This window comes from Apostichopus japonicus, chromosome 23 (genome assembly GCF_037975245.1).
Source record: "Apostichopus japonicus isolate 1M-3 chromosome 23, ASM3797524v1, whole genome shotgun sequence".
NCBI classification, from domain to species: domain Eukaryota; kingdom Metazoa; phylum Echinodermata; class Holothuroidea; order Aspidochirotida; family Stichopodidae; genus Apostichopus; species Apostichopus japonicus.
This window is the reverse complement of record NC_092583.1, coordinates 6893367-6919308: the sequence shown is the minus strand read 5'-3', so window position 1 is coordinate 6919308 and position 25942 is coordinate 6893367. Positions and strand designations below refer to the sequence as shown.

Below are 25942 nucleotides of genomic sequence, written 5' to 3'. Positions count from 1 at the left end.
TTATGGACGAAATATTTAGGCATGGTCAGAATGCTTTCAATTTCGTACAATAAACTGTTTGAAAGCAGGAACCAATATGTTTGACTCAGTATCAAGAACAACACCAATATATAAACATATCCACACAATGAACAACATTTTACAAAACTTATAATGATGGACAATTTTTAAATTAAGTATAAAATACAAGAATGTTCATTGGAGATATTAGATTTCTTAAAATTCCTACACTGTTAAATTTTGTATGGCTGCCAAAATTTCACAAAAGGGTTTATTTTTCTAGTTAACTCACCTCTAAAAGTGAGAAGAGACCAAGCTTATGCTACTTGATGCAATTACACCATGGAACTATATAAAGAAAGAAAATGCCAGTTGCCAATGAAAATTGGGAACCAAAATAGCGATTCCCTGTTGTACCTGCCATATTACATACGGATAAACCAGATACCGCACGTAAGATTATCTCTGAAGTCAAAACAGATTCATCCTTTGAATTATCACTTCTTCCTTGCATATCTGCAATCATGTTAAAACATTTCAAGGTTACATTTGCAAATTGTCTTCCTCAGAATTACTATACTTATACCTTGCAAACAAGTTATTCACAAATATCTTGAAACAGAAATGACTCAGCATTTATTCCAACCAAGAATAAAATGCCGTAATTAGAGGATTATGAAAGCTGCGTAGTATAGTTTCTCTGTGTTGGAGGTTATTACAGACTTACGTACATGTACATGCAGTCATAACTTTCTGTTTCTAAAATGTGAAGATAGGAAATTGGCTTCCTTGGGTTCACAAATTTTGACAAATTTTAGTGTTATCTTAAAACAACAGTTGTTTGCTCAGTACATGTATACCCCAATGGTTATCAAATGGTATAGGTTAAGTTCGAACATAAGCTGAGTCGTTTCTGTATTTCCAGGTGACAATTACTTTCTGATAGCATTTATTATCACAGAGACATGCTTAGTGCAGATAGGGGGTCAGGAGGGGGAAGGGGAAGGGGGATGCAAAGGATGTGTTCTAAACATTTAACGAAATTTGAATAAAAGATATGAAACTGACCAGTGAGGTTTGGTACAAACTGCATGGAACTACATGGGTGTACATATCAGAGAATGTACGTAGCAAATACTATTGTGTTCTATACAACACACACATATTATAATTTGGGAAAAGTTATAACTTTTCATAACTAACAGTGCCCTTTCCCACTATAGTACAGTAGGTTGATGATTTCTATCACAGACTACTATTCACCAGTGCATACTATTTCTTCCCCTGTTGTGCCATTAAAATTTCCATTTTCCCATGCAGCATCAAACAGGCAAAGACCAACATTATGTGGCCATCGACCAATTAATTAACTGGTAAGGATTTTGCAATATTGAATTTATCATTCCAAAATGTTTCAACACCCAGAAGGAACAGAATTTCCTTTTGTGAAATATAGACCCCATAGCTGTTCTATGTACGAACAAATAGATGGACATTTTCTTTGACCAATCCTGAGCTAGCAAATGGAACCCTGCCTGTGGGTGGAGACCACCAACATTATTCTCTTCTTTGAGTGTTTCCATCTTGAAGCTATATAAGTCTGTTTGCAGTACTACCAACAGACGAAAACCGTAGATACAATTAGAACTTCATTTACTTGCATTTACAACACATGTTTGAAAGGATTACAAGTCTGTCCTGTTTGCCTGAGGATGTTTGAGATAAAGCTTTGACTTTTATACAAGCAGCTTAAAGTGAACTTGATTTGCAAGGTGATCTCCATCAAAGAAGCTTTGACACAGTGAAGATTTCCAAACTGTATTAAGGCAATGATTGGATACAAAGATGGGCATTAAATGACAAAACCACTTCAAACAGATCGGTAAAAGGACAGAAATACAAGACACAAAATGTCTAACTATTCCAAAATGATTATAGATTGAATAATGCAGCACAATGAATCACCTTGCAACAGCTGTTTTTACTCATGTTAGGATGAAGGGTGGAGGATTTGGGCATTATACATAGCCATTTAACCACTTATAATATAATATAATATATACAGATATTGTACATAGTTTCTACAAAAGGTCAAAGAGAGGTTTACAGCGCTTCAGATCTTGAAATGGCAAAATCCAGACAAATATAGAACCCAGCTGCTAACCCATGTAAACAAGAAATGTCAAGATATATGCCAAGATTAATCAATGTTCACTTTAAATGCATTATTAGATGGATAGCTTAAAGATAGGGATATAGCGAGGAGAGTACTACTCTTAAATGTAGGGCAGTGCCACAGTAAACAACACAGTATATACTGAAGGGTGCATTACTACTACAATAGGAATTCAGTTATTACACTTAGACAGGTGATGTGGGCAATAATCCAGTAACAAGATCATAAGTGTGCTAAAATTGCTCTTCAAAAGCATCTCTTTTGAAAACTCTCATTTGACATTAAGGAAGCTTATATTAGCTCCTCACAAAGTGTTGAGATGAAACTGCTTCATGGGTGACCGTCAAACGGTTTGGCCTAGTTTGCGGGGACCTGTGTGGGGGGGGGGGCATTTTTTGTTCTTGATACCATGTTTGAGGTAATAATGACCTTTGACCTTGATAGCATCATTTATATTTACAATTAATCAAAAATGTACCTTTTTAATTAGTTAATTCACTCAAGGATATTTACAGCCAATACTGTGTTGCACATAACTCATGGTAATTTGAGGAATGACCATTAATTGATTTCATCATTCCAAACATTTAGTCTCAAATTTCCACTTTTCCTAATTCCTGACCCTGTCACCTCCATCCAGCTCAGCATTTGATAAAAGTAATCACTAGCCTATTACATCTCAGGATGTATTCCCTCTGATGTGAAACATAAACCCTGACATGAAAAATATCCCATAAGTAGAGGAATGCAATTGGAATCTCCGTGACGACCCATCATGGGTTAAGACCAACTCTCCTATGGCTAATAAATTGCTAAGTCAACTGCAACAAACAGTCATTTTCTGAGCTGAGCTGAGGTTAATTAGAATGGGTAATGGATCCAAAATAGCTTTGAGCTGTAGGACTGCTGCAAAGAAGATGAAATGATATTTTTGGCAGATGCGATGGTGGCCAGCTAGAGTAGACTGGAAACCAAAAATAGTCCACTCAGCGTTTCTCTAGTTTTAGTTTGCGTTTCTTGTTTCTGCATCTTAGTTTTCTCTAGTATTAAGGGAATCATCTAGCAAAAGTTAACGAATAGTATTGATTTAATAATATCCAACTTTTTCCACATATCCTGATTTTGGCAAAGTATTCTTTATGTTCTTTAACCTTCTCTCCTTTAAACTTCTAAGGATTGGTAATGAATTGCAAAAAGGAACCAAAAAACAATGGATAATTATTTACACTTATAAAACATGTAAACAACTTGGTAAGGATAATGGTACTAAAACAAACAGATGATATTGGAAATAAAAACAATAACATCAACTTCAACGTATGCCTCCTCTAACACTGCTATTGCTGATTCTTCAACTTTAGGGTATTGTTGGATTTATAATTCCTCTGAATAGAAGAACTACTTAACCTACTTGCAAGGCATTCACTCCCACTTTTCAAAATATGCACATATATTTGAAAGGTTATATATTCTGCATTCGCCTTTTTGATCAGGTAAACTGTGTTGAGACAACAACTAAAAACTTTGAAGCTTGCCGTCTTATGCCTAACATCAGGATGCAAATCTGATGGCTTTATAATGAAAATCCTGAGGCAAAAATACAAACAATTTATTTTCATCCATTGAACTTCATACTAAAGACAACACTGTACAGTCCCACAATGCACCAGGAACACAATATATTTCTATATCAAATATTATGATACTCTTTTGTAATACCAGAGCAGTGACTTCAAAAGCAACAGGCTGTATTATTCAAATAACGAGAGAAGCAAAGTTGAATATCATTAATAAATCTTAGAACTATAGCTTTTGAGATGTAGGTACCAATTCTATGATTTTACAAATATGTGCTTATTTCGTACAAATATAACAATGCATATATTAATTACACACACACGCATATAAACAAACAGTACCTAACAAAACCTATGATTCTGTTTTAATTTTATTATAGTTCCAATTTTTTTCAGACTTTGACAATTTTAATATAAACTGATGGTGAAGCCAGTTCTCAAAGAAATGTACCTAGGAAAACTGAAAATATCATACAATTAAAAGCAGCAGGAGTCGAACAAAATTAACGTCACACAAAATCAATTATACAAGACTGCCTTTTGTTGATAAAGTATTACTATTACACAAAACTGTTTTCTTCATATGTGGTTGTCTAACATGCTGATTGGGTACACATAGTAAGTACATGACTATGCAGACGCACATGTTACCACAGAAACCATCAAAATAAACAGGTCATATTGGCTAATCTCAGAGGAGAGGAAAAAACATTAGAGCATTTAAAATCCAGTGTAAATTATACAGAGATATTACTGTATGAATGGAACAATGCATATGGTATTATGATAAGCAGGTACAATTGCCTTTCATATTTTGTTTATTTCATTTGGGCTGTTGTTCTGTTGTCCCCTTTGTTTTCCTCACTAGTATGAATAATCAGTAGATATATATTATGTTTGACAAAAAAAAAACAGAAGTAATCTTTCACTCTTGTAATAATTTAGTATCCAGTAATAAGTATGCAGTTGTCATAACACCTTCAAAACTGCACTTAATTTATGCAGAAGAACTTAACTTCCTGGTATTGTAAAATACACGGCACAATAAGTTACACAATTACTTGTTTCATTTAGGTCTATTTGTGCTCATTTCTTTGTTTTTGATACTAAATTGCCATAAAGGTGCAGGTTATGACTTGAATTGTCAAATTACTTCAACAATGAAGATGAAGCTTGTGACATGATTTCGTATTTTGGCAATTTTCCAAAAGTTCCAAAAGTCTCAAAAGTCATAGAATCTGGGCCATGAGATTAGCAGAACTGAATGGTCGTTGAATAATGAATTAATTGCTAATTAACGTTTGCTCAGAGACAGAATCCAAAGGTAGTAAAGTATTAGGTTTGATCAATTGTGACCTAAATTAACTATGTCAAGTTTGAAAGATAGGAATGGTGAGCAAAACTGAAGAGCATATACAACTCCTCAAACTAGATACCTTTCAAAATATGTCAAGCATGTAGATATTAAACAACAAGAGCCTCACAATTTATGTAAAAATGGGTAGAGTGAAGTTTGGAATTTCCTCTGCATCAAATTGATACCTTAGGCAATATTGGTTACATATGTGGAATTAACTGCATAGTTCATTCATAAATTGTTGACTTGAGTTTCAAAAACAGTGACACAATTTTCATCACAAAACTAGACTAGATCAACACCTCGGTGTCTAGGGACCTCCGCTGGTAGGCCAACAGCAGGCTAACTACCTCAGGTAAAGAAAAAAAAGAATTAAATAAGGAATTAAAGCAGCTTAATTACAAACACAGGTGTTCATCAAATCCTTCACTACTAAAGAATGCAAGCAGATATCAATCACTTGTCCCAGATAAGCTTGAAAATGAAACACTCTTAAATTCACGTGTCAGAAACCGAGATAAGACAAGAACATCAAAGCCCTTATAGGATTACGATCCATAATGCGAAAGGTCAATAAATGTATCAAATACGATTTTGCATTGTTTTCTAAAATGTTTGATACTACCTTACTTTGTAGTAAACCAAGAAAATATGCAAAAATTTGCATCTGCTGTATATGCTGAAGAGAATTTCAGATATTACTTTTGTTTGTAATAACAAAATTGCTTTAAACTGTGAGAAAGCTGTTTAATACAGTGTGACAGCTATTGTTGTACCAATGTTTTTGTTAATTGTTGCATACATCATAACGTTAAGTTGTTATGAACAATAACTGTCATGGTTAACTTGTTCATTATTATCCCAATAATGTACTGATGGTGTATTTATAGTACTTTGACAACAACCAACCCTCAAAAAGGTTTCTTATTTGTCACATGCATGGTGACTGCTACAAAAGGTCTCTGGCTTCCTTTGTTGCAAATTACTTTTCTTTGGTTTTGTAAGGAGACACGAAATGGAATAAAATCACAAATGGCATTTACAGGACTTTCTTAATTTGGTTTCCAGAGAAACCTACAGGACCGCATTTTCCAATGACATTGTGAAATAATGGATCTGAAAGCATCATTTGATTTCAGCTTAGGTGCAGATTTTCTCTTCAGGAAACGTATGAATTCTCAGACTTACAGAAGTCATAATATGTTCTCACCATTACAGGTGAAATGGTATAGTTAAACCATACATAAGTAGTTCATAATTATGCATACAGTATGAACACCATACAACAGTAATGCTACATATTCAATGCTAATTGTAGATACCTTGCACTCTTACATGCCACAGGTGCCCCTCATCGAATCTTGGATTGTCACCATATTTAACCTCATTATCGCCTCCCCCCCCCCCCCCCTACTTCCAGGTACTGGTCAACAGCCATGTACACCATATACCATGATGTAAGATGACTCATACAGCATGGGGATAATCATTTCTTGAACTATTACACCACAACTATCTGCTTTACAAATTTATAATCTATAGGGAGAATCCCTGTAAATACTGACATTAAATATCAAACCACAATTTAACAAGTCCCCTAACCACCCCTTCAATTCCACCCAATTATTTGCTGAAAAAGTGGCTAAAAGTTTTGAATAAAGCTATAAATTCACAATGAGTAAAGAGATACCTTCTGAACATTTTCAAATATCCTGAAACCACTCAGCTGATAAATTTATGATTGATGAATTTAAATTTCTGATTGTCAAATACAGTAGTACACTGACCCATTCTGGTCTACCAACACTGTCACGTAATGACCTTAGCTTGACCTTCTCAATCTTCCACATCAAAGAAGGTACTTCTATCACCAAAGTATGCCATCTTGATGGTTGTGCATGATTGGCTTCCCCTTAGTATGTAACAACCAATGGTCAGGGTTGGGTGAGGGGGGAGGTAGTAGAGGGACTAGTGGAGGGGAGCTGTGAAGGGGGCTGATAGAGGGGAATGATGGAAGGGAGGAGAGGGATAGGTGGGTGGTTGGCACCATGGCCAGTTATGTATACATAACACTGTTAGAAATATTTTCACTATTCCTAATTAATTAGTGGTACACCCAAATTTACCCATTGTAAATTTCAATTAATGATTTCTCACTAATTTCAAGTTTTCAATAGAACATATTAAAGAGAATTGTGACCAGAAGAACTGCTTTGGGGCAATATATTCTTCTTTTTCGTGCATTGCCAATTGACCTGGAGAGATGTGGTGGATGGTTATGAATAGGGGACTTTATACAACAGGGTCCCATAAGTACAATAATATGTCATTAAACACTGACTACCCTGGCCTACATAGGATGCATAACAAGTTCATACCATCTATACTTTGGAATCCTAATATTTCAACCTCAAATAACCCATTGCCATGGCAACAGCTTGGGTCTGCAGAGAACCATGAAATTACTTGGGATGTCTGGTACTGGCTGGGGAATGGGATATGACAATGATCACCAGATGAGATATATATAACAAGTTAACTGACTACATGAAAATCAGTTACCAATCAATATAACCACCAAAGAGTTCAGCCCACCCTAGTGACAACAGATGGCTTACACTGGAAACAAATATGTCAGTCAGGGAAATTTACCTTGCATTGGTTTGTAATAAAATATCACAACTAGTTTGGAAAATATCAATATTTTCTACTGAACTAATTGTTAATTATCAAAAATGAAACTTTTATTACTGTTTGCAAGCTAATAATCACTGACCTTGCTTACAAGACTCAAGTACGAAACAGGTTAACAAGCCAGAACTTTCTTAAGCTGAAAATGTCTGGAGGACCTTGAGCACCAATACCTAGCAGTACTTAAATACACACTTACATTGGTACTTGATTTGCTACTCAGGTACTCAAATGAGTTTTGAAGCCAGAAAGGAAGGTCATTATTCCACTGTAGGCTAGTTTATATGTATGTATGTATATATAATTGAAATTGTAAAGAGTTGGAAAATCCAGAACAGTGAAAAAACTTTCAGCCTTCACCGGGATTCGAACCTGGGCCTCCCACTTTATATGCGGACACCCTATTACACCACTAGGCTATAGATGCATGCATATACACTTCACAAATTAAGAGGGGTATAAAATATTAACCAGCCTACAAGACCATGCTTGGGAGCACCATGTATACATAAAGGTAAAAACAGCCAAATGTTGATTAGATAAATGTTTCAAAGCCAATATCCATAACTCCTCACAGGAAGCAGTCAACCCTAACACACACAACATAATTGGTTGCATGTATGCAAAAAGATCACACCAAAATGATAGAAAGTTAGTAAAAACCTATACTTTCAATCTGTTTTTACTGATATGGGGTATCATCGCCATGCCTTGATTGCATGGATGGAATATTGACACAGCAGATAGCATGTGTCTTCTAATTCCTCTGGAGACTCTTTCATATTAACACACACATGAAAGGAGAAGCAAACATAACTGGAATAAATTAGAATTTTAAAGGGACTTTCCACAAATGAATCATCCGTGTTAGTTCTAATCAGGTTAAGATGATGTCTAATATAGTTTGCTGTGATGTATCCAAAGTTCTAGGAGTCTAGGTACAGCTAGGAAAGTGTGTATGTAGAAGTTGGAGGCAGGTATTAATGAGAGATCAGTGAGATCAATTTAATCAATCTTATATAAATTTATTCCTTATAGAAACTTTCAAACATAATGAAGTATTAATCTTTCTTCTTTTTTGTTTCTTTTGTACTAAAAGAGTTCAGATGCTAAGTTTGAAGGTGGACAAATTTTAATCTGACATCAGTTGAATTTTGTATGAACCATAAACAAAAGGATTTTCAATTCACTTTGAAGGAATACAAGGTTAAATTTTCTTAAATAACAGAAGTAATTGTATAATATTCAGATGAAATTTTAAGATGTTAATACAGTGTAGAACATCCTTAAGTAACATTCTAATTTATATGATAAATTTTACCACAGTTCCAACACTTAAAGGTTTCCTCGTTTCGATCACCTCAAAATTCTAACCATATCCTTAGTAGTAGCACCCTTACATATTCAAACTGAACAACCCCAAAGTGAGAATACTGCTCCTATGTCAAGAAGATGAGATAAGCATAACCCCACCATGCATGCAGTTTACAGCGAGGAAAATGTCCAGGAATATTGAGCATACAGTATATTAAATCAACAAGATTTTATAGATTAAATGGAGCAGAGCTTGCAGTAGGCTTGTGGGTCAAACAGCTGACTAAATGTAGGCTGCATACTCAGGACAAGGAAACTAATAACCAGCTGACATCGATGTGCAGGGCTTATCACTTGTGTGTTACAGATCGATACACAATTTAACAGCAATGTAGCTATGATTTCTGGGGACAAGTTTGTTTCTTTTCCGTTCATAACGAACGTCCAAGCCATTATGACTGGCAAAGTCCAGCCTCCCTATAGTGTTTTACAGATCGATACACAATTTAACAGGAATCTAGCTATGATTTCTGGGGACAAGTTTGTTTCTTTTCCGTTCATAACAAATGTCCAAGCCATTACGACTGGCAAAGTCCGGCCTCCCACCAGTGAGTGATGGGGGGGAAAGGGTCGGGACATGGAGGCATCTGTGGCAGTTTTCTAGGTCTGTGGCAGACTAAAATATTGATGTAGCCCTTTGAAGATTTCTTTTCTGAAACTAACAAAACATCGCTAAATGTCTGAGTTTAATATGGCAAGTACAGCTCTGTATCGTTTACAGACATTCATGCGGTGGCTGTGGTGCTGCATGATTTTATTTATACCGTTCTCATGCTATACCCCCCCACTCCCCCACCCCCACGCAGTGACAATTAATGAATGATAGCTTGAGATGATCCAAATCAACTGATATAATATCCTGAACTACAAAATGGACACATCTACAAGTACACAGCATCTGAAGCATACAAGGTTAACTGTCCATGTGCTACTTTTAGTCAATGTACACTCCTTTAACTCAGCTCATTTAATCATTATGATATACCACCTGGCATTCCTTGGAAACCACACAATCATTCTAAAACCACCACAGAGGTATATAAATCATTACTAAACACAGTTACTACTACTACTGCTGCTACTGTAAAAGATGGCTCACTGATGGGGAAAAAACAGCAAACATAGGTGAAATTTCAGAATTAGGGGGATTGAGACGTGTATTTACCACAATTAACATAATTAAACCATAGTCAGTATTATAAGCTATAACGAACATAGCAACTGTCATTATCAGGCACATTGATAAGGCACATTGATAATTTTATTTGCCATAATGAAGACAACTTTACTGAGTGCACATCTAATGAATCAACTACAACTAAGGGTGTAACCAATTAAATCATGTATCCCTCCCTCTGTTTTTGCCTCATCCCTGCCCCCCCCCACACCCCACATAAAAAAAACTAATAATAACAATAAACAAATAACAACGCATGAGGTTATAGAAGAAAATGTAGTGTTAAACTAAAATGAAATAACTTAGTTGATAAAAACAGAAAAATAATCAATTCAAACTAAATGTCTTACTTAACTTAGTCATTGGCAAAGAGCAAAGAAATTAATGGCTGGAACAGGATTCGACCCTGTGACCTCTGCACTCTATCAACTGAGCTATCTAGCCTTTAGTTAGTGGTGATTCCTATATAGCCATTTCGTTGCTAGGGGTGCCAGTCAGATGCCACAGTACCTTGAATACCATGTAACCAGGGGATACGCTGGCCCAGTATCATTCCATATAACCCAGAAAGTAGCAGGTGAGGGATTTTATCAGGAATACAGCTTTTTATGAATAACGGAAACTGAGTTTCCATTATTCATTCACTTTTGCAATTAATTTAGTGATAACCTAAATGTGTCTTCCTTATACTGCCATGCTCTAATTCTTCTCCCATATCTTCTGTGACACAGTGACTTCACATAAACAAAATCCAACTCAATCTATATTGCGTGACAATGTGACATTATCAATTTTACCAAGGCACTTCTATTGCCATGTTCATAGCTACAACCATTGTCAGTAAAGTGAGCCTGAAATGAAGCATACAAACAGAAGAAGGTTACTTCGCAACCAGTGTTTTTCTTGACTTTTTCTTTTTACAAGTAATATCATAATTGCTTCCAACTTTTTTTAACATTCTTGTTTTTTTTTTGGCAAAATATCCATATCAACTAAGCAAACCTCAAAGCAACCACTTACTTTATATTGACCTTTATTTCTTTTTCATTAAAACATGAAATTATAAAATGTGCATTGTGGTGAAATTGTTTTTTTTTTTCACCTTATTTCTTTCGGCAATATATATGTATCTCATTTCTGTCTGGTTGACAACTGTTATGAGCACTATGCTACTTAAATGTATATGATTATCACTTAGCAACCAATAAATCATACCAAAAATAAAATGAAATATGAAAAGCACTGGCAATAAAAACAATATATGACATCTGAAAAAGGACCTTGGGTCTATCTTCAGAAAGTATTTATTACACCAAGTATATATCTTTCTTATTTGGTTGATTTTGTTTTTTCTTCCTACGTTTTTTTTTTTCCTATTTCTTTTTTATTTTCCTATACAGCTTGTGAAATCTATGGCAAGATAATTTAAGCATTATTGCTAAGCACTACCAATACCACATTTTTTCATCTTTCCCAAAAAAATGTGAAGCTGATTATTAAACGCTTGTCCTTGATGTGCTAGCTTGATAGACTATGGCTTTGTAGCCTATCAGCAAAATAAATTCAATGCACCACTGTTACGCATAATTGAGCTTTTTCTTATTACAATATGAAACTATGGTGTGCTTTCTTGATAGAATTGTGAAGTTGATTAATGTATTTGTCCTTGAGGCACTATCCAAGGATTTGTTTGCATTTATGGATCAGACCCACACTCTGGTGTTCAGCATTAAATTGATTTTGAACCCGACCGCCTTCCTGGAGAGTTGACACTAGACCATGATACATAGACTGCTACTCTCAGTAGACTTGTGTACTATAGGCTATGTGCTACTCTCAATAGACTTGTGTACTATAGGCTATGTGCTACTCTCAATAGAGTTGTGTACTATAGGCTATGTGCTACTCTCTAATAGACTTGTGTACTAGGCTATGTGCTACTCTCAATAGACTTGTGTATAGGCTATGTGCTACTCTAAATAGACTTGTGTACTAGGCTATGTGCTACTCTCAGTAGACTTGTGTACTATAGGCTATGTGCTACTCTCAATAGAGTTGTGTACTAGGCTATGTGCTACTCTCAATAGAGTTGTGTACTAGGCTATGTGCTACTCTCAATAGACTTGTGTACTAAGCTATGTGCTACTCTCAATAGACTTGTGTACTATAGGCTATGTGCTACTCTCAATAGACTTGTGTACTAGGCTATGTGCTACTCTCAATAGACTTGTGTACTAGGCTATGTGCTACTCTCAATAGACTGGTGTACTAGGCTATGTGCTACTCTCAATAGACTTGTGTACTATAGGCTATGTGCTACTCTCAATAGACTTGTGTACTAGGCTATGTGCTACTCTCAATAGACTGGTGTACTAGGCTATGTGCTACTCTCAATAGACTTGTGTACTATAGGCTATGTGCTACTCTCAATAGACTTGTGTACTAGGCTATGTGCTACTCTCAATAGACTTGTGTATACTAGGCAATGTGCTACTATCAATAGACTGGTGTGCTAGGCTATGTGCTACTCTCAATAGACTTGTGTACTAGGCCATGTGCTACTCTCAATAGACTTGTGTATACTAGGCTATGTGCTACTCTCAATAGACTTGTGTACTAGGCTATGTGCTACTCTCAATAGACTTGTGTACTAGGCTATGTGCTACTCTCAATAGACTTGTGTATACTAGGCAATGTGCTACTATCAATAGACTGGTGTGCTAGGCTATGTGCTACTCTCAATAGACTGGTGTACTAGGCTATGTGCTACTCTCAATAGACTTGTGTACTATAGGCTATGTGCTACTCTCAATAGACTTGTGTACTAGGCTATGTGCTACTCTCAATAGACTTGTGTATACTAGGCTATGTGCTACTCTCAATAGACTTGTGTATACTAGGCAATGTGCTACTATCAATAGACTGGTGTGCTAGGCTATGTGCTACTCTCAATAGACTTGTGTACTAGGCTATGTGCTACTCTCAATAGACTTGTGTATACTAGGCTATGTGCTACTCTCAATAGACTTGTGTATACTAGGCAATGTGCTACTATCAATAGACTGGTGTGCTAGGCTATGTGCTACTCTCAATAGACTTGTGTACTATAGGCTATGTGCTACTCTCAATAGACTTGTGTACTAGGCTATGTGCTACTCTCAATAGACTTGTGTATACTAGGCTATGTGCTACTCTCAATAGACTTGTGTATACTAGGCAATGTGCTACTATCAATAGACTGGTGTGCTAGGCTATGTGCTACTCTCAATAGACTGGTGTACTAGGCTATGTGCTACTCTCAATAGACTTGTGTACTATAGGCTATGTGCTACTCTCAATAGACTTGTGTACTAGGCTATGTGCTACTCTCAATAGACTTGTGTATACTAGGCTATGTGCTACTCTCAATAGACTTGTGTATACTAGGCAATGTGCTACTATCAATAGACTGGTGTGCTAGGCTATGTGCTACTCTCAATAGACTTGTGTACTAGGCTATGTGCTACTCTCAATAGACTTGTGTATACTAGGCTATGTGCTACTCTCAATAGACTTGTGTACTAGGCTATGTGCTACTCTCAATAGACTTGTGTATACTAGGCTATGTGCTACTCTCAATAGACTTGTGTACTAGGCTATGTGCTACTCTCAATAGACTTGTGTACTAGGCTATGTGCTACTCTCAATAGACTTGTGTACTAGGCTATGTGCTACTCTCAATAGACTTGTGTATACTAGGCAATGTGCTACTATCAATAGACTTGTGTATACTAGGCTATGTGCTACTCTCAATAGACTTGTGTATACTAGGCAATGTGCTACTATCAATAGACTGGTGTGCTAGGCTATGTGCTACTCTCAATAGACTTGTGTACTAGGCTATGTGCTACTCTCAATAGACTTGTGTATACTAGGCTATGTGCTACTCTCAATAGACTTGTGTACTAGGCTATGTGCTACTCTCAATAGACTTGTGTATACTAGGCTATGTGCTACTCTCAATAGACTTGTGTACTAGGCTATGTGCTACTCTCAATAGACTTGTGTACTAGGCTATGTGCTACTCTCAATAGACTTGTGTACTAGGCTATGTGCTACTCTCAATAGACTGGTGTATACTAGGCTATGTGCTACGTGCTCTCAATAGACTGGTGTGCTAGGCTATGTGCTACTCTCAAAAGAGTTGTTTACAGAGAGTCATATTCTATTCTGAATCAGTTCAGTTTGCCCTAGCCCTGTTAAAAGGGTCGTAGACATTTCTCTCAAAAGCTGCCTTACTTGCCCTTACATAACCTCCTATTCTGAATAAGGGAGTGATATTTCATACCTAACATGTAACATGCACACACAGAATCATGTGCTATCCTGAATAGCCAATTCTTGCTGCAATGGCCAGATAGCCTTGTCAAATTGTGTATTATGAGTTATCTTTCCTAAAAAATAGTCACTTGTTACTATGATATCAAGAGCATCTGCATCCCTAATAGACTTGTTCAATTCATGAAACTATGTGTCATCTTCAATGTCTAAATATTTAAGGCGACGAGAAACTGTTACCCAGCTGAGTTGTTGGCGTCCCATCCTGACTTGACATTGTAACAAAATAAGATTGGTGGTGTCTTTGTCATTCCCTGTTATCTTCAAAAAGTGTCAGTCAATATATTGAGGAGAGATTGTACTCATCATTACCACCTTAGTACTGTAGTTGAAACCATTCATTTTGTAACACTTAATTTTGGAGGTATCCTTGAGATACCTCATCCTTGAGATAACTCATCCTTGAGATAACTCATCCCTGACAGGTTATCAGGACAAGTTAAAGGTTACTCCTCTGCAGTCTTCTGTCTCCATAAAGCTTATCAGATCATCTCCATCTTTGTAGAAGCACCTAGTACTGAAGACATGATCATCAACAGCCGAGGATATTCATGATCCATCACACAGAGAGAAGTAAACAATCTGAAGTACCCACAAAGGAGGTAATTAAACAACCTTGCATATAGACCCTTAGGTCCATGTGGCCATCATTGCCATGGTAACCAATCCTACATTCTGATAAATTGCAGGATCAGTAAAAAGGTTGTATAGGTTCAAGAAGAAGAGACATAAAAAGTCGCCCTATTGTCATCAAAAAGTGATCTTGGGGAGGTGAACTGTCACATATTGGTATTTTAACCCAATAGTAACTTAGCATAAGCACTGGGGGATAATATCAGTATGTTTAAATGTGCCTGTAAAACTTGCAAGCCATACTAAAAATTTACGGTAAAGGTGATGTGAGTATATTCAAATATGCAAAGAGCAAAACATATTGTAATGTTAAAATGTACATGTAGCCAACATGCAGTTGTAATGTTATCCATATCATGTGTTCTGCACATCTAATGAAACCTTTTAAACACCAAAGCTTCCTATATATGTGATACATTCCACAGTACAATTTATCCAGTATCGCACTACACAAAATGGTCAAGTTGCTATATAAGTGTTAAGATGTATATATAATTTTCTATACAGGAACTAAAGCATTCAATCAGATTAATTTAAGAGACCTCGAAAATGCTACACAAACTTTGAACACTAAGATATTCTCTGCATTCAGTATATATATGGTAAAGATTCACTGCATTGAATCTACGGTGTATACCACTCATCTTGAATTGCATAATGCAGCTCTTTAAAGGTGACATGTTATATATCAGCTTGAACGAATGTATTTGATCCAGCTGTAGATATTTCATACATATGTCATTTTAATCAATACTGACACAATTATTATAATCTTACTGTGATATGAAACAATAAAGTATGTACATAAACTATATAGCAATAGTAGGCTCACTTCTGTTCCTTTCATACTGAGTCATTACACCTTTCAGAGGATTTCGGTAACCTGGTGTATTTTGCAAAGTTGAACAAAGTAAAAGTCCCAACTGCGTTAAAGCAACTCATTGCATTTGAACAAAGTGTAAGTCCCAACTGCGTTAATGCAACTTTTTGCATTGATTTTGATCAATTTTGTATGCTATTAGATACTCAAAATCCATCACAATGCAGAGATCATTAGCTAGACTAGTGAAAGTTGAATTTAGAAAATGTCTCAACTCTTGAAACTTGCCAATTTGCATTTCACTTAATACAAATTTTAATATATAGCGTCTGGGCTACAAAATGTTGAGAACTGATCAGCATTATTAATTACCTTTTCATTAAAACCTTAATTTGGTGAAAGTATCTGGCAAGGTGTCTTAGTGTGATAAACTGCAATCTTATATTTGGTAGCTAAGTGAACTCAGAAAGCTACTTTAAAAACCCTATTAATCTCTCTGTGTGGACATGCCATCCCTAGCAACGACCTTAGTGGTTCTGTGTACTGTTAGAAACAGTGGGAACTTCCCTGACATAACCCCCCCCCCTACTTTACATCTGATAGTGCATAAGCATTGGCTTAGTAAGAGAACAGGACACTACAGCACTGTGGGATGGACAAGAATAGGCCAGTCCAGTGTAAATGTTACACATTCTAGTCCATTGACAGTTGTAAGTACAAAGTGGTTTCTCCCCCCCCCACCCTATTATCCCTATTACAGCGATACAGTACCCCTCCCCTCCCCTCCTACTCCCCCTCCCCCACAGTATGGGACAGTACCCCTCCCCCTCCCCCTCCCCTCCCCCACATTATGGGACAGCCATTCAGATTGTTTCCAGCACTGTTTGGATCACGATGCATGCATGACAGCAGAAGATCACGCTCCTACATCTCTCCAGTCTCAACTGAGCTCTCCATTCTGATTAATAATTATTGAAGATATATATAGCATCACTGAACCTGATAATAACTACACAAAGATATATATCTGCCCGTATGAGCGTTAAGACCTGAATATTTCTAATAACACAATTATTTATGAAACTGCAGCAGAACAAAGGGAGAAATATCAATATCTATTAATACACTTTTCTGTACACCTTCCTTTTTTTGAATTGTTTCGTTCTGTTCTTTCTCCCATTACAATTTTTTGTCAAGTTCTTCTAGTATATTCCATGATACCTGATCAAAGACCAAAACACTGTCAGAGAAATGTTACAAACAGGTGTGGAGTAGAAAAAGCGTGAGAATTATTTGACAGCCTCGGTTTGATCATCCTTGGTTGGTGTTTTTGACAGCTCTTGGAAACACTGATTGATTTAATATTGTAATATTATACGCAGTATGATTGCATCGTGATATAGTATATAGTCAGGAGCATATACTGTTGCCATGCATAGAAATAAACATGGAGACTGTAAACACTGTACGCAAGCATATTATTGATCTATCCTTAAACAATAGCACACATGCAGCAACGCATAAAACATCATGTTAACAAAACCATGTGTTTAGTTAGTTTCAGCAAAAGTATTCCAGATGTTTGCACAAAAAATACTATTTGTTCACAGAAATACCTTCAGTTACATTAAATAAGGTTTCACCACGTAATAGACCAAACCGTTGCTAAGGATATATTGAGATTATTATGTGTAACAATTAAGATACATCTGTACAGCACAACACTATATTATTTGAAGCTATACTATCTGAGCAGCAAAAATGCTTCATAGAGAGAGATATTAGTATATAGCATATAGCTATATGGCTATGTTTTTGTTATTTATCTAACTATTATTTTCTTTTTTTCTTTGAATTTCCCATTTGTAATATAAGCTACATATACTATGTATATCAGGGACCAAAAACTGGGTTAATGGGAGGCAGGACAATGTAATGAAATATAATTTTTTAGTATAGAACAATCACAAATGCAGGGTTAATACTAAGCACTCTTTAAAGTTAGCCAGTATAACAGTGACTACTTCTCAAATATCAATACCACCCATATTATGTAAAAAATTACAGTAAATGTATATAATTACACCCATACAAAATAAAATTCATTACTAAGTCCCTGAATAATCTGCTTTCACATTTGTTTCATACAAAACTATCATGGTTTAGAGAAAAATAATAATTTTGTAAAAATATGAAAATAGCTAGACCACCCAAATAAGACCACACAAAGCTATGCATGCTATTTATTTTTCTTACTAAGTGACTTACCTTGACGAGACTGTAACAATTCCCCATTATTAATTATGAAGAATGTGACCAACAATAATTCCAATTTTAAGCAGGTTGAACAGCTTTGCAATCCTAGAACTGTGTCACTTCAGTTCCAATTTAACAATCCTGTTTCCATTGACAACCCTCCACTCTTGCTTCAAATTCCCTCAGAAATAATCACACAAACTGAACACATACTGGCCATCTCGACAGCTAGCAGTACAAATAATATCCGGAGAAATCACAAAAGTCTCACTGCCCCAGAAGATGAGGAAACAGAACCATTTGTCATCAATCCATTAAATTCTCTTCCAAGTTCAAACCTGATCATATTAAATCCATCCATCACTTGGCACTTTGCCCAGAGTGAACAACAATGGTGAAAAGATACCGAAAAAGTGTAGCACATATAGTTCTGCTTGGAGCAAATCCAATGTCAATTCAGTTAGTACACCAAGCATGCACAGAGAGAGAGAAAGAGAGACGGAACAAGCTAAAAGTACAATGACTAGAGCATGTGCACAAATATTGACATCCTATTCATCTCCTAAACGACTATAATTTTGTCAAACTTCTATACATGAATTGATAATATACTCTTCTATATAATTGATTCCCTAATGTAATAAATAAGTCTAAAGCTTCCCTACTGTGGTTCCATTCCCTTTTTTAAGTGTCCACATCCCCTAATCTAGTTCTACATATGTCCGGTACCGGTTTATAGCTCTGTCTTTCCATAGTAAATAGGTTCTTGCTTTTAGCAGTTTGTTGTGTTTTCCATGATTAGAGGTGCCTGTGTAATCGAAGCCTGCTTCAACATCTTTTTATGGCCAGTTAATTTCAGTATGTAGGGGGATTTGACAAGGTAAAAAAAAGAGGGGGAAAAAAGCCAAAGAAAACAAAGAGCTCTTAGATCACAGAGGGGTATCTCTTTATTTATGGTTGGGTAGTAGTTGTTGGAGGGCATTTATGGCCAGGGGCTAATATTACTAATCAAAGAATATATGCTCAACAAGCTGGACATGAAAAGAGCAGCAAATTCATTACCAAACTTTGTAGGATTATGTTGATATATGGATGCAGTAGTAGTAGTAGTAGTAGTAGTAGCAGAGTCGAGGGTAAGATGTTTCAAAAGGTTATTGGGTAAAAAGTCTTAAGAACTTGCATAAGACTAAAAAAAAATTGATATTAAAAGAGTTATCAAGAAGGAAGGAAGTAAGGGGGAGGGGACTGAAACCAGTGATAAGAAGGTGATGCAGATATAAAACTAGAGGTTTTCTGGCATCAATGGAGCTAAATGAATGTGAAACTAGTCGCACACAAAGTCAATGTATGGTTTAATACTATAGACTGATGCTGCATTATACAGTTGGATAAAGGTTAGATTTCAGTGACCTTGGAGTTAAAATTTAAAAGGTTTCTATTATACTCTGAAGACTGGGGAGTTATTTTGAGAGGAAAAAAAATATTTGCAAGTTTGCTTTGTGGTTACTTGTGGCCATGAATAGCAACATATATACAAAGAATATTCGATGATTTTTTTTTTTTTCAATTTCAAATGATACATTTTCTTTGTGCACTTCCCGTTTTTGAATTGAATTAATGTTTGATTTAGTTTTTATTCAAAATACCTGAATTGGAGAGTAGAAGTTTGATGGAAAATGGAGTTTTGAATTAGTGCCATGATGAGAGCATAATGATATACTCTGTATATTTCACCTGCCATGTTCATTTCAGATCCATGAAAAGAGAACAGACCCAATGGACATCTTTATCTTACATGATAGAGGTAAACATCCCCAAATAAATAAGAAACATTTTGTCAATTTGGGGGGGGTAGAGATTTTAAAAGTGATGTCAGTGGCTACCTGCCAGATTATCAATCTGTGACATCACAGGGTCACTACAAGAGGTGAAACCTTTTAAACTTTTCATACTTTCAGAATGAATGAAAACAAAATAATAACAGTCATGCTAACAAATTAAATATTTTAGATTTAGAAGTTGGAATGTCCATCTTCGTTAATAAAGAAACCTAACATTGTAAATTGAGATGTTATCTTTAAGTTACTCTTAAAGGAACATTCCAAAGATAAAGCATATTTGAAAGGTGAATATTTCAAAAAACCAGAATAATTGTAGAAACGTTAACTAGCATCAAAATAAACTTTTCTTCTTTTTACTATGACTTATAAACACTGAAATACTGCCAAGTCATTCTTGAAGTATCTGAGGAAGTGGTTTTTTGTTCAATTTGTTCAATTGTTTCTCCTGAAATCTAAAGAAACAACTAAAAAGCCCTGTTCTCTTTTTCCTTATACAAGATGTCTACTACAGCCTTTTCCTGTTAGTTCCATTGGACTCTCAGCAATATTTAAATTAAAGTTATTGTGTTTACTGTGGTGATGGCCCTTTGCCATTACCAATATCCAGGGTATGTACCTTTGCCCTATACATCTCCTACCTACACATAAAATTTATCATCCAAAATTTCACAAGGCCATTAAAAATGGGAGGTCAGGAATTCTGTGTTTAAGAAATGAATGGTAGTAGATACCAAGAAAGAATAATATCTAATGTGAATAAATCAAATAAGAGCAGCAGTTTTCCTTCAGTGTGGCATTTAATGCTGGTCATCATGAAGTATACAACATGACAGTAGAAAAACAGGTGAAGGCCGAGACAACAAACTCATCCTCAGCAAATGTAAATCCCAAGAGTAAGAAACAGAGTAAACCAGCATTATTAAGCAATCCTTAGTAGATGATGATCTTTTGTACGAACTATATGATACTAATAATTACCCTGCAGTTGTGTTGAATTTGACAGAATCTGGAGCCTGGGTGGTACCAATTAATTCTGATTATTTAATGGAAAGGGATTGGGAATGTATATATCTTGAAATGTTACCTGCACCTGTTAAGTTACTCCACCCGACTTTTTTAAGGAGTGACGAAAATACACAGCACATTAAATGTGGGGGGGAGGAAGGGACACAAAATTGTCTATACTTTGGATTTAAAACATTAGCAAATCACTGATGAGGAGCGCTAACTCAAAGGTTGTCATTTAACATGTATCTCATATTTACTTTGATCGTGACAGTTTCCTGCTAAATACTAAATGATGTCATAGATAACAAAGTTACAATAGCTAACAAAGTTACAAACCAACACAATATGCAACTTTAAAGGTGGATACTGCCACCACTCTTGCTCATTAACCTGAATAGCCAAGGTTTACTTCAGACAATGTTCAAAGAAAGAAAATGTGAACATGTCTAATATATAATTATCAGTATTACTATAAAGAAAAAAGAGTGCATGTTCAAAATCAAATGCAGACTCATTAATTAGCACCTGCAAATTCATCTAATGAGCAAAATCTAGGAAGTAGTCTTAGTATGATCAAACTGTCATTTAAATGCTCCTCCCCACCCCCCTCCCCTCTGAGAAGGCCCAACTCCCCTCCAAGAACCCCTCCCCTCCGAGAAGCCCCCCTTCCCCTCTGAGAAGCCATTGAATGTTGCTGGTGTATACCTAAACGTTGCTGCTGTGAAACAACATGTACTTTCTTGTTTTTGTGCATATTCTTGTTGTTGTTCGGTCCACATGATGAAATCTGCTAGTAATTATAAACTGACCTATGTATACATGCTCTCATACCAACTTCCATTGCCAAAGTTCTGGTATCTAAACCATTTATGCCTATATTTCCACTGATGCCATCAGGGGTATTAATGCAACAACACATAACATTGGTGTTACTGTCAGGTGTCCTCTCCTGCTCCTGGTAATTGTAAATTGCTAGTAAGGATTTCTTCTACAGTTCAGAATGATTTATAACTGAAGTAACAGTCCCATGGTCCAGCTCAGCTGGTTAGAGACTGGGTGATCCCTGTGACTGTTGTCACAAATCTCTCTCCATCTCAGATGGGATGGAGGTCAGAACCCAAATTTTCAAGAGATGATAACCTTTGTGACTTGAGGCAAAATATTTCAAGAATTTAAGTTCACCTTCAGTAGTGAAGGCCTAGGAGCGTTTGTCACCATATCAATGTCATTCGATATATTTTTTTGCATACGAAAAAGGTATCTACATGAAAGGCTGCATTTAGCAATACATACTTATGACTAGCAACTTGTGCACTAACCACTTACTTACTAGCAACTTACGTACTGGCAACTTACATTCCGGCAACTTACGTACTGGCAACTTATGTACTGGCAACTTACGTACTGGCAACTTATGTACTAGCAACTTATGTACCAGCCATTTGAACATCCGCTCTTAGTAAGACTGCCGTTCATTTTTCGCCTCTGTCCACTTCTTCACCTTTCAAAACTTTTAGTCTGGAACGTTAGCCTGTGTGTTATGCAATCAATTCGCCAAGCCTAGCAAAGGATACCAGCGTGGAAAAGTCACTTGCACAGCTCAAATTCCCCCCCCCCCCCCCATCTACTGTGAGAGCCTATTCAAATGCCAGAGGCAGGTAAATTATAATGGCAGTGGTATTAAAGGGCTCATTTTCAAATGCAACTTACGTACCAGCCACTTACATACTACCAACTTACATACTACCAACATACGTATGACCCACTAACGTACTACCAACTTATGTTCTAGCAGATTTGGCAATCTGTCAGTGTATAATAATAATAATAAGGCAAAATATTTACATGTAAAAAAAAGAGGGGCTAGGGCAAGTAACTCTACACTGAACTGTCGTGGAAAGACAAAGGCTTAAACTTTCAAAATTCAGATTTTCTTCTGTTGAGGAGAGGCTGAGAAATCTTGAATTTAACATTAAGATTTGAAGGGTAACTCATTGCCGGGAGTGATAACTGTCAAGCAATGTCCTTATGTTTTGTTATGTAAAAAAAATTATCCGCATTTGTTTTCCACTCCCATTTAATCTGCCAGTTCATATAGGTAATTTTGATCATCCTTAGAAACACATGGCCAATGAACTGAAAAACTTCTTCTCTTATTTCTATATTTCACAGTTTAAAATTTGCCAGTTCCAAGCTCCTAACCAATGTTTTCTACTGGACCTCCTCTAGCTATGCTGTTGTTGTGTTTTATTTCCCTCAACCATATCCCAACTCCCCCACCCCACCCCACCCCCATCCACCACTTGTCTCTTTTCTCAGCTCATTTTGAATAGCAAGAGTCCCTGAAGATGAACCGCGAGTCTAGGACAGTTTATACATGACTGATTATATCAACTCTTCTGCAATTACATTCCAGCATTTCTCAAAGATATGGTCAGAAAGTTAGATAATGAAAAAGATTTGCTCCAAAGATTTACAAGCAGTTACGAAAACAATGAAATGAATCTAATTACAAGACACAGCTGGAAAGATCATCTAATGTAGATGGATGAGGAAGCACAAACTAAACATGTATACATACAGAAAGATACACTTGAACAATAGGAGGGAACTTCAATATAGACTTGAATTCACTTCATTGGTATGAACTAAATTGAAATTTCATATTGAAAATTATTTGCAAGCCTGACTTGGTAAAGAAATTAAACAATATATTGGCTTAAAGGACACTGAGCTGCAAGTACATTATAACAGTGTAAAACTACACTATTGAATATCAATATTATAATTAAAAAAAATTAAAAGGTCAAAGTTTGATCAATATTCATTTCGTATGTAGATGGTTCTTTAGGTATCAATACCACAGAACTTTTCATTGAATTGATAATTCAAAACAAGTACAACTAACTCGCATCTAATGCCAGAAAGATGTCTGCCACTTCCAAAATCTAAACATCCCATCAACTGTCCTCACATCACTTAGGTCAAAGCTTGAAAAAAGCAAGGTTTGACCAGGTGAGACAGCTAGAAAGCTACATCTCCCCCAGCTGAGAACTACTGTATTTATAGACAAGCATAAATAGAAAGCAGCTTTTGAGAGAGACTTTCATCAAGTTTTCAAAGTTTTTAAATGCTAATCACATACCAATGTAGGTCACTAGCTTGAATGATCCAGTATAGTTTGAAACAATGAACTTAACATGTCATAAAAATTAAAACAACTGCATTTTTTCTCTGATAATAACTGATATGAAAATGTCACAGTGCAGGAAAGTAACTAGGATCAAAATCAAATTCATCATCTTCTCTAGCTTGTCTTCATTTGGTAAATAAAATCCAGGCACTATAGAGGGCAGCTTAGTATCAATTGTAAAAATAAACTATAACTGTGAGCAAACTGCTCATCCACTAGAGAGCCTGTGTAGGAGAATGTGTAAAAGTAAGTTGGCCTGATGTTTCGATCCTAGCAGGATCTTCTTCAAAGGGGTTTTTTTTTTAGCCTTTGAAAAAGATCCTGCTAGGATCGAAACGTCAGGCCAACTTACTTTTACACATAAAATCAATTGTATCATACTTTGAGTAGTACTCAGAATGTTTGGTAAAATTGCAGATCAAATGGAAAAAGCTACTTTCAACTTTTACAATCCATCTCCACAAAATTAACTTTTTGAGCCCGACAAGGCGTCTTGTATCGTTCACTGGTGTGACTGATTGGAATTTGAAAATAGATCTCATGCCAGAAATCGTCGGTCAAGATGGTTGGTTACCAGTGAAATCACCCTGGCCGGCAGAGTAAATTTGAAAATAAATTTCTTGCCAGCAATAGTCTGTCAAGACGGTTACCAGTGAAATCACCCTCGCCGGCAGAGAAATGCAGATGTCTACAAATTGAAAATTTAATACCGCTGGAAAATTTTAAGCATTTCCTACATGATCATCGTATTCTTGAGTCTAAGTCTCACATCCCTAAACACATCGGAATATTGTAGCTGGTATTTCAAGCTTTCAATCACAGGTGACTGACTACAGGCAAAATAAACAATATCTGCCTTCATAAGCTAGAGTTTCGGGATGAAATTGATATAGATGGTATTAATATCTACTAACCATGCCGCCGCACTGTCAAGGATTCTTACTTTTGAAGTAGAGCAGTATTGGTACTGCAGGGCATAAGACAGACGTTATTAAAGTGTTAAAGCAATATGAAGACATAATGGATTATAATACTAACTCTGTATGTGTTACGACACTATGGAAATACAGGAAAGGGTGCAGATAAGTTCCATTGACTCATAAACTTGAATGCAATTAATATTCTTTTATATTAAACTCTCCCCCTCCCCATATCCCACTCCCCTCCCCTCCAGAAAACATGTAAAGCTGTTTTCTTTCACTGTGTTGTAAAAGTTTGCATCATTCTTGTCATGTAATATTCACATATGATTTTTATTCCCCTCTATCTCATAAAGAGTCTCATGTGGCTGCATTATTTTAATGAGGTTACAACAGTTTCATCCAATACAGAAACACTTTCTAGCTTCATTGACAAACTTTTACTATCTACAGGTCCTGTTTCTTTCATTATTAGTAGACAAACGACCTAACAGATGATGTGTTCTAGCACCGTTCCCTTGCAGTCAAGTATCGTACTACTT

General features: G+C 36.1%; 1 protein-coding gene across 5 annotated transcripts in view; it reads right to left on the bottom strand.

Moving 5' to 3' along the window:
* The window catches only part of LOC139964457 (tensin-1-like), a 196613-nt gene that overhangs the window by 111428 nt on the left and 59243 nt on the right, over positions 1 to 25942 (bottom strand). Inside the window, exon 1 of one of the 5 annotated variants that reach the window (XM_071966027.1) lies at positions 18451 to 18849. The exons of the other annotated variants lie outside the window; for them this stretch is intronic. Within the exon in view, the coding sequence (XP_071822128.1) occupies positions 18451 to 18477 (27 nt within the window). The 5' untranslated portion in view covers positions 18478 to 18849. Of the gene's footprint in view, positions 1 to 18450; positions 18850 to 25942 lie in introns of those variants that run through there. 5 annotated transcript variants of the gene reach the window in all.